The 9,767-nt window shown below is 46.9% G+C and overlaps 1 protein-coding gene across 1 annotated transcript; it reads right to left on the bottom strand.

Moving 5' to 3' along the window:
• Nucleotides 1-510: 510 nt before the first annotated feature.
• CCR1 (chemokine (C-C motif) receptor 1) lies at nucleotides 511-7,034 on the bottom strand. The gene is made up of 2 exons (XM_011981075.1): nucleotides 6,927-7,034; nucleotides 511-3,105 (listed from the first exon to the last, which is right to left on the bottom strand). Exon 2 carries the CDS (start codon nucleotides 3,092-3,094, stop codon nucleotides 2,027-2,029), a length of 1,068 nt encoding a protein of 355 aa, XP_011836465.1. The 5' UTR covers nucleotides 3,095-3,105; nucleotides 6,927-7,034; the 3' UTR covers nucleotides 511-2,026.
• Between the last annotated feature and the right edge of the window lie 2,733 nt (nucleotides 7,035-9,767).

Genomic DNA, 9,767 nt, shown 5'->3' with positions numbered 1-9,767 from the left:
CCTCCTCTATCCCAGACAAAAGTTTTCGAGACCATCATGACACCAGCTTCTTTGTACAGAGACCACATGTGAACATAATTCCCACTAAAGGGAGTGGGTGGTTTGGTAAGAGTGCAGCTCTAGTGTCCACAAAGGAGGAAAGTCAGTTCAATGGTGTTACTGTGTTGTAAGGTGGGACACCCGTCAGCTTAGGGTGCCTTCTGACTGATGATTCCTTCTTCCTTTTTACTGCCTTGGCACCCTGACCTCTGTAGTCCCCCCCAACCCCCTGCCATGCTGCCTGGGCCCTGTTGGCATCCCTGTGTCTGTCTGGCTCACTGAGCTGAGCACCCTGCAAGAACAGACATTCCTCATGCATCAGTGTCTCTCATGGCTCAAGAGCTTGCTTTGAATGGAGCCCACAGTCATCACTGCTGTGTTAAATTGATTTGTGCAAGCAATAGCGTGGAAATGAGTGGAGTAAATTAGGGTGCATCCCTGCCATAGACTTCAGTGCAGGCACCAAAAACCATGATTTGAAATGATTTATTGACCTGGGAAAGTGATCACAACTTGCTGCTAATTAAAACCAACAACGGAGCAGTGGGTACAATTGAAGTCCATCTTTGTTATTATCATAAATATGCACTGAACAAAAAACAAACTAAAAGAAAATACACCCAAAAGTGCATAGTGGGCAATTTTGTCTTTGGATAGTGGAAGTGTAGGTAATGTCAGTGTTTGGGACTTTTTCTTTGTATTTTTAAGCTGTTTTAGAAATAAGTTTTGTTATTAGGAAAATGATTTTTAAAGAAATATACATCTGAGGGAAAAAAGAACAAAGGCATGATAAATAGGGGGTCCTTGGTTAGAGATGACGCATCCAGAACATTTTGGATAAATAAGCTCCTTTGAGTTGAGGGCCCTCTCGGACTCCTACATCAGCACAGAATCTCACCCCACCCTCCTGCAAGGGCAGGCATCTTCCTAGTAGACACTTTCCGCCCAACCCCCATCAGCTACAAATACTGTCAGCTTACACAGCAGGTCATTTTTTTTGCTGACAAGTCCAGGGTGGCAGTCAGAACTCTGACCCATAAAACCAGAAGGCTTAGATGAAGAACAAACAGAAGGGAAACCAACTCTGGTTCCTTTTGCCTGTTACTAATTGCTGCAATAAAGCCGTTAGAATCTACCAATATATGACCCAACTTGAAGAGAAGGGAGATTCAGAAAAATAGTCAGAAAGGAAGAGTAAATGGAAATGATAAGTCCCTCTCCTTTAGGGCTATTTTAAGAAGCACATCATGTTATTCATATGGCCCGTGCTTAGCCCACTCCCTGAATTGTTTAATTTTAGTGGATATAAAAATTTTTCCTAAGGGATTTCTTAGTTCCACTGCCAACAGTAGTTCCCCATTTCTATTTCTCATTAGGTCTCAATTATTCCATCATTAGTTCTTTGTTCCCCAGGATTCCAAGGGCCCAAATCCTGCAGTGGGAGTGGAGGGGAGGCAGATTCTGGCTACTGATTGGCTCTGGGACTCAGAGTGGAGTCACTGTGGAAATCACTATTTCCAAGATCTTTGGCAGTGGGAGGGTAGGGGGATGATGGCAGAACAGAAATTCCTCATGCATCAGTGTCTCCCATGGCTCACGAGCTCACTTTGAATGGAGCCCACATTCACCACTACTAGGTTTAATTGGTTTGTGCAAGCAATAGTGGGAAATGGGTGACTTTGTTGACAAATGCTAATGGTCACAAATCTGAAATCTTGCTTGAGTCCAAGCCCCTCTCTGGTACGCTTAGTCCCAGTCTCTGGAATATTTGGTTTTGCTCATTCATCTCCTTTCTACCAGGGAAGTTCATGGAAGAGACTGAAGCCCTAGAAGCCCCAGGCCACCATTACTTTCCCTCTCTATCCCAAGTGGCTGTGACTCCATGCTGTGCCAAGTGTCAGAACCTGGCTGGGAGAGCCAGGCTGCTGGCTCAATGTGCCTGGCAGGTCACTCCTGCTGGTTCTGGGTTGGCCTCCTGTAGTCTGAGTCAGAGTCCAGCAGAGAGTTCATGCTCCCCTGTGGAGGGAGACGTGGAACTGACCCTCTCCAGCCTGTCCCCGGAGAGGAAGGGGAGCCATTTAACCAGGTGCACGGCCACACGCCTGTGGAACAACTGCCGTAGGTACTTCCGGAACCTCTCACCGGCGAAGGCGTAAATCACTGGGTTGACACAGCAGTGCATGTTGGCGATCACCTCCGTAACTTCCATAGCCAGGTCCAATTGTCTGTTCTGCTCACAAAGACGAGTGAACAAGAATTCTTGGAAAACAGAAATAAGTTCAGTCAAATTGTACGGGGTCCAAAAGAGAAAGAAGATGATCATGATGACAAAAATCAGACGGACAGCTTTGGATTTCTTCTCATTCGGTCGTCTGAGCAGAATCTTTATGATCCCTGTGTAGCAGACAATCATGACCAACAAAGGCAACACCAGCCCAAAGAGGTTCAGTTTCAGAGCCTGAAACAGCTTCCACTGTTGAAAGGTTTCGTAAGGAAAGTGAAGGTTGCAGCTGTGGCGAGCGATGTTCCACTGGGTCTTGGAAAAGTACATGAGTGGCGAGGAAGCCAAGATGGCCAGGGCCCAAATGATGATGCTGGTGATGACACCAAAAGTGACGGTCCGTGCCCTCAAGGCAAACACGGCATGGACGATGGCCAGGTACCTGTCAATCGTCAGCAGGATGATGAAAAAGATCTCGCTGTACAAGCCTGTGTAATAAAACCCAGAGAGGATCTTACACATGGCATCACCGAAAATCCAGTCATCCGTCGACTTGTAGTAGATCAAGAAGGGCAGTGTGAACAGGAAGAGCAGGTCAGAAATGGCCAGGTTCAGGAGGTAGATGTTGGTCATGTTTTTGAGCCTCTTGTATTGCACAAGGACCAGGACCACCAGGAGGTTTCCAACCACGCCAATGACAAATACCAAGGAGTACAGAGGGGGCAGCAGTTGGGCCAAAATGGCCCTCTCATTCACCTTGTGGCATGGAGTTGCATCCCCATAGTCAAACTCTGTGATCATGTCATAGTTCTCTGTGGTGTCTGGAGTCTCCATCCCGGCTTCTCCTGCAGGTTAAAAAAAAAAATTGTCTTTACTCTGCTATTAAAGGCAGTGGGCACTGGACAGTAAAGACAAGGGAGTGGGGACATTTCTTCAGCCACTCAATACATGTTTATTGAGTGCCTTCTGTGTACCATGCCTTGGGGAGAAAATGAGTGTTAGAGAAACCTAGGTCCTCTCTGCCTTCTAGGAAACTGCAGTCTAACAGAGAGTGGAAGCAATAAGCAAATGAATGTACAAATCATTGATTCAATCATTTCGGCAAAGAGTTTTGTAAGAGATAAGTTCAGTGGGTGGAAAGCCAGAGGGAGACCTTACCACACTATTCATAATCAACACTTCCTAAGCACCCCCATGGGCTAGGCATTGGACTTAGGGTTAAAGAGCCCTGGAGGGGTCCCATTATTGTTCTCATTTAAGAGGTGATGAAACAGAGGTTCAGAGTGGTTAGGAAACATATTCAAGGACACACCTCTTGTGAGAACAGAGCTGGAGCTCAAACCCAGGTGTGCATCACTCTTATGCCCAGCCCTGACACCACTACGCTTTCCTGTCACTGTCACTGAGCGGTGACTTTGCACTGTGGACTCTGTGAAAGAAAAAAGGACTCTGAGAAAGAAAATGGTCCTGGCTCAGAGTAAGATACAAACAGATCTTCATGGCTTTTGGTCTAAAAAGATTCTCAGCCAAGAGTGACCTAGTACCCTTGAGGCACTTGGAAATGTGTGGGCATTTGTTGTTGGCGTTTGTTGCTGTTGTCACCAAAACTGGGGGACGCTACTGTCATTTGGTAGGCAGGGCCAAGGATGTCCTACAGTGCAGAGATCATTCTACCCCAAACACCAGTGGTGTTGCCATAGTGAAATCCTAGTAGGTCAACCCCATTATTTTGGAGATGAGGAAACTGAGGGCACCAGAGTGGGCTGAGCCTGACCCACATTGCACAGCGCTTAGGTGGCACTAGGTCTAAGGTCACTCTGCAGACATTCTGAAAGGAGAGGAAAGTGCAGGCAGAGAGGAGGGAGATAACCTGGTCAGAAAAAGAGAAAACTGGGCGTCAGGGGAGGAAGAGTTCAGAATGATCTGGAGCTATGAGGTGATGTTACACAGTGACTAGCTGAATTCTGCTGAGATAAGCTCTTAGATATTTTTACCCAGGGATGCCTTAAAGCAAACAAAAATGAAACAAAAAAGAATCACTCCGTAGGTTGCCTTTGTAGGACTTCTCCTAGTCCCTGCTTTTTTGGCACACTTTTTGAATCCTGTCCAATTGCTTATTAAAGATGCCTCCCCAAATGAAGTATCGGCTTTGGTGTAACCTACGAGCTTTGTGACCTTGGATAAATTATTTTACCTCTCTGAGCTTCATTCCTCATCTGTAATGTGGGAAAGCAACTCTTATCTTGTAGGGCTGCTGTGAAGTAATGTATGAGAAAAGTGCCACCATCATCCCCACTACCACCGCCTGGCAAGGGCCAGGCCAGGGCACTTTTCTTGGGGACCTTCCCTGAGAGACCTCCTTCCCTGCAGGAGCCCTTCCCTGAGGCCTGTCACCACCAGTGCATGCCAGGCACCAATGTCCAGGATGTCCCTGGCTGGCTGGTATACCCTGTCCCCCACCCCCCTGCCAAATCTCTTTGTAGTTAATCTAGAAAGTGATTTTTCTTGGTAACGGTGGACAATGATGGTCCCTTCCATGTGAATGACATTTGAAATTGTCAATCTATTGCCACCAATCTAAATTGATTTGACTCAAATACCGATCAGTAAAGTAAGTGGCACCTACTTTATAATTTCTATCTTAAACCTGGGTCTCTGGTGTTCTTCCTTCTACTCTCCTTAAGGAATGTTTCCCGCTTACACAATTCACATTTTTTCAATAGCCATTGTAAAGGATATGAAGGCACATGGAGGGTATAGGTCACCCTGACTGGAAGGGGAGATACTCTATTAGGGTGGGAAGTGAGGAGCTTTAATTTTTCATCAAACCCATCCCCTGGCCCACTCCTCCATCTCCAGAGAGATCCAATCAGCCTTCTTTCTGGAGAGAGTCAGGCTACCGGTCACTAACAAAGCTGTGTTGGCAGTTTCTAATTTCTGTGACCACAGCTATTGCTGATGAGGGCAGACAGTTCAGTTTGGTAGTCAGCACTTTTCCATGGGCTGGCAGGTTAACAGTGGACATAAGCAAACAACTTGGAAAGCATGAAGAGCAGCTAGTGTGAGGCTGACCCCATGAGTCCAGTTTCTGGGAAGGTTTGGCAAAGTTGAAGGCAAGTGGGGTCAACATTGTCAGGTGGCATTTTAAACCGAGTCACCTCCGTACTCCCCCTACCTCCAACCCATTTGTTATTTCCCCAACTTGTTAAGCACCAGGCAACCACTCCAAGGCATGCTGTTCCTAAAGGGAGGTGATCTGGGGTGCAGCCCCACAAGAGAAAGCAAAGGACCGTGTTGCCATCTAACCTGCTAGCCCTGCTGTATTCTATTGCAGAAGTCTGCCTCAAGGCCACTGCACAGTGGTCAGCTATAGCCCTGGATCCTGGACCCTCCACTGCCAGTGTCCTCCAGCCTGGGAGTTGGTGAAGTCTCTGAGCAGATATAGAGCAATCGGTGGTGGCGAAAGACACCCAGGCCGATGGTGTGCTGGCTGGCTTGTACTGGTTCATAAATGCCAATCGCGGGCATCTCTTCCCCACTCCACATTCAGCATGATGGTAGCTTGAAACTGACCACAGTGGGAGCATTTATACCGTGAAAATCAACAAATGTTATAAAGCAGGGATCTTTTCTTCAAAAGAGTCAGTTGTTGAACATTTACAAGCACATCACGGCCCAGGCCCCACATTCTGAACAGTCCAGCCAGCACTGTCCCACTGCTCGGTGCGGGAACTAAAGGATCAGTGAGTGGCACATAGCCTGGTGGTAGGCTATGCAAACTTCTGGGAGTTTCCATCTCTTCTTTGAAATCTGGGACCCACCAAGATCACCTATGAAGTAGATACCTGTAAGGAGCCACCATGCCCCTCTATCTTCAGAACAAAATCCTGACCTGTGTCTTTGTTAGTAGAGCGGAACAGATGCCCCCCAAGATCACCTAGCCAGCTCCTTGCCTTTGGGTGAGTGAAAGCCTACTTCCTCCAAAGACAGCAGTGCCGACTTTGAGGATCCTTGGTTCTAGTCTTCTTAAGAGATAGGTTCAGTATCAAATCATCCTTGCATCTGCCAAGATTTTTCTAACTAATATTTCCCTCTTGCTTTAATTTCTTCATACACCATGTTTGGTTTTCCTTTACATGGAGGGATTTGGCAAGTAATTTTTTTTTTCTTTAGACAGACTCTTGCTCTGTCGCCAGGCTGGAATGCAGTGGCATAGTCTCAGCTCGCTGCAATCTCCACCTCCCGGATTCAACTCTTGACCTCGTGATCCTCCCGCCTCGGCCTCCAAAGTGCTGGGATTACAGGCGTGAGCCACTGCGCCTGCCCAAGCAATTTCTTGTTGGATAGGTTTCCACAGAAAACACCTTTTGTCCCTTAGTACTGACTGACTTTCTTAATCAGTAACCAACAGCCAATCCTTCAAGTAAGCTTCCTTTTTAGCAAAAAAAGCCTATATTTCATCTGAGCACCCAGCTTTATAAATCCATCATTCTCAGTATTGCTACAGTATTAATTGCCTTGGAGATGCATCCATGGGCTACTTAGACATTTGCCCGGCCCTCAAAGAACTCCCCTCACCTTTGAGGAGCCCCTAGCTGCATGCATGTCTTTGAACAAGACTGCCCTCCACAGTAACAGATAAGACAGGAAAACAAGTGCCACTTACTCTGGTTCCAAGGAACTTTGTCCGTGAAGTCTTTGTTTCTGGGGCTTTCCGAGTTTTTATGAATTCAAGGTCCTGACCGAGTAGGAAGTGCCCAGCTTCCTGTGTGATGATGGAGAATTGACTCCAGTTTCACAGTCTTTCAAAATGACAAGAAGGGGGACAAAGTTCTTCTTTTTGTGTGGTTGGGTGCTCATGAATGGCCACAACGCCCACCAGTGGCCACTTCCTGGAGGCCAAATTAACTGCGAGGATTTTCTCTGCTCACTCTGAGGCTCTTGAGTCTTGGCCCTGGGAGCTCAGCCTTAAGGGAATTGGGGGCAGGTGAAACTGAGTTGGGTGAGGTGGGTGGCAGTGAGATGTTCCCAGAATGTTTAGCAATTGAAGTGTGGGATGTGTATATGTGGGATTGGGGCAGGGCATAGAGCTCTTGCAGTCAGCGGCAGACTTTTTTTTTCTTCTTCCTTAAAGATTGTGAATGGAAGGATTTAAACTGCAATCCTGAGTCCTGTTCCTCAAAACCAACTGACATGGGTGTACACAGAGGCAGCAGCTTCTCTTTGACACCCCATACCCCTCAGCCTCTGGGAGCTCACTGTCGCTCTGCTCTGTGTTCCCCACGTCCCTCCCCACCAAACCTCAGAGAGTGGCTTTGCCTCAGGAACCTCCAGCATGGAGGGAATATAGGTCTGTTGGTTATGTTTTGATCTTCCCTTTCTGATGCCCCATTCCTACTTTATGCGATGGTCAAACATGGGCCAAGTTCAAATCCCAGCTCTCCACCTGTGACATGGGCAGATCACTCACCTTTCTAAGTCTCAGTTCCTACTGTGCTAAATGAGAGTACTAAATGCTTACCTCAGGAGAAGCATGAGATCACCTTGTACTTGAAAAATGTCAGAGTGCCTGGCACAGTGAAAAATGTCTGACAAATGATGAGTACTGTGACTCTTCTCACAACTGCCAATACCTACTCTGCCACTGCCCTTGTGTCTTCTGTAATGTGGGGACACCCCTAACCTTCCTCACTGCATTGCTACGAAGCACTGTTTCAGAAACCATCAGTGTGAATGTGCTTTGAAAAGATCACTTGTCCCTTCATGGTTCAGTTTCCTTATCTGTAAAATAAAGAATTCAGACAAGATGGCCTAAGCTTGATGTTTGATCATCACTCAGCTTCACCCCAAAGAAGTAAATGGGGGTCTGCATGGGCCTGGCTATTTGCAGCACTTTGCTGGTGGATCAGTTTCCAAAAAGAACAGAGGCTTGTGAGGCCTGCCTTGTCCTTGATCCTGTCTAAAGTAAGGGACATGGTCAGTACCTCATCCTCAACCAGCCTTCCAGCACTGCTGTAGGTTTCATGCCACAGAAGGGATGTACCGGGCAAATCTGCTTGTTCATTGAACAAATATTTATTCAGTACTCACAATGTGCCAGATATTGTGTTGGGTGCTTGGGATATCATGGTGAAGAAAGAGGCTGGATCCATTCTTTGAGAGCTTATAGCTTAGGAAGGATCACAAACAATTAACCAAGTTACCACAATGAGGAACAGCTTTTGTAGTGGCCTGGGAAATACCCTGGGCTAAGGAAGGGTGCATCAAGGGTGGGAAGGGGTGAAGAAGTCCTTTAGAGCAGTGGTTCTCAAAGTGAGGTCCCTGGACCAGCAGCATCCACATTCCCTGGGATGTTGCTAACCATGCAAATTCTGGGGTCCCATGCCAGACATACTGACTCGGAAATCCTGGGGATGAGGCTGAGCAATCCAGGTTTTGACAAAGACTGCAATATGATTCTGATGCATGCTTAAATTTAGGTGGCATGGATCCAGCTTAAATTTGGGGGACATGGATCTAGATTTTCTCAATGCTTTTGGTTCAGAGTCCCATGTGATCTTTCTTCAGAAGATTAGGCTGGACCAGCTGTGAGCTAGGAAGACTTCTTTCTCTCTTTAGCTCAAGGCCTAAACAAGAGGCTGCTCAGTTGCCCGCTCTGTCTCCCCTCCCACACCCACACCTAGATCTCCTATGGCCTTGCAAACAAACCCCTTAGTGCACACACCCATCTCACCACAGCAGATGTGTACAATGTGGGGAGCACAGAGAGACAAGGGAGAAACCAGGAAAGAGGGATGATCTTGCCCCGTCCATTTCTCTTAAAATCCCTTTGACTCCTCTCCTTAAAAACTGTAGTGTTCTCTCAAGGTTGCCATATTGTCCTTGATCCACATCAATGTTCCTCTTCCTTGGAGAGAAGCAGGAGATGTGGGCAGCTTCCTTTGCCCCAGAGAGGTTGCAGTGGAAGCCCAGCACTAGACCAAACCCTGTCCTGGGACAGCCTTCCACCCCAGCCTTGGCACCAATGCTCGGCGAAGAGATGCAGGGGACCCTGCCAGTGGTGGCTGTGGATGACTCTTTATTTTTATTTTTTTATTATTTATTTATTTATTATAAGTTCTAGGGTACATGTGCAAAACGTGCAGGTTTGTTACATATGTATACATATGCCATGTTGTTGTGCTGCACCCATTAACTCGTCATTTACATTAGGTATATCTCCTAATCCTATCCTTCCCCCCTGCCCCCACCCCACAACAGGCACTGGTGTGTGATGTTCCCCTTCCTGTGTCCAAATGTTCTCATTGTTCAATTCCCACCTATAAGTGAGAACATGTGGTGTTTGGTTTTCTGTTCTTACGATAGTTTGCTGAGAATGATGGTTTCCAGCTGCATCCATGTCCCTAAAAAGGACATGAACTCATCCTTTTTTATGGCTGCATAGTATTCCATGGTGTATATGTGCCACATTTTCTTAATTCTGTCTGTCATTGATGGACATTTGGGT

This window comes from Mandrillus leucophaeus, unplaced genomic scaffold, assembly GCF_000951045.1.
Source record: "Mandrillus leucophaeus isolate KB7577 unplaced genomic scaffold, Mleu.le_1.0 Scaffold22, whole genome shotgun sequence".
NCBI classification, from domain to species: Eukaryota; Metazoa; Chordata; class Mammalia; order Primates; family Cercopithecidae; genus Mandrillus; species Mandrillus leucophaeus.
The sequence above is the reverse complement of the archived record's forward strand: the minus strand, read 5'-3'. Positions and strand labels throughout refer to the sequence as shown.

Excerpts from the sequence above, each read along its gene's own strand:
- CCR1 (XM_011981075.1), bottom strand. The coding sequence starts at position 3,094 with ATGGAGACTCCAGACACCACAGAGAACTATGACATGATCACAGAGTTT.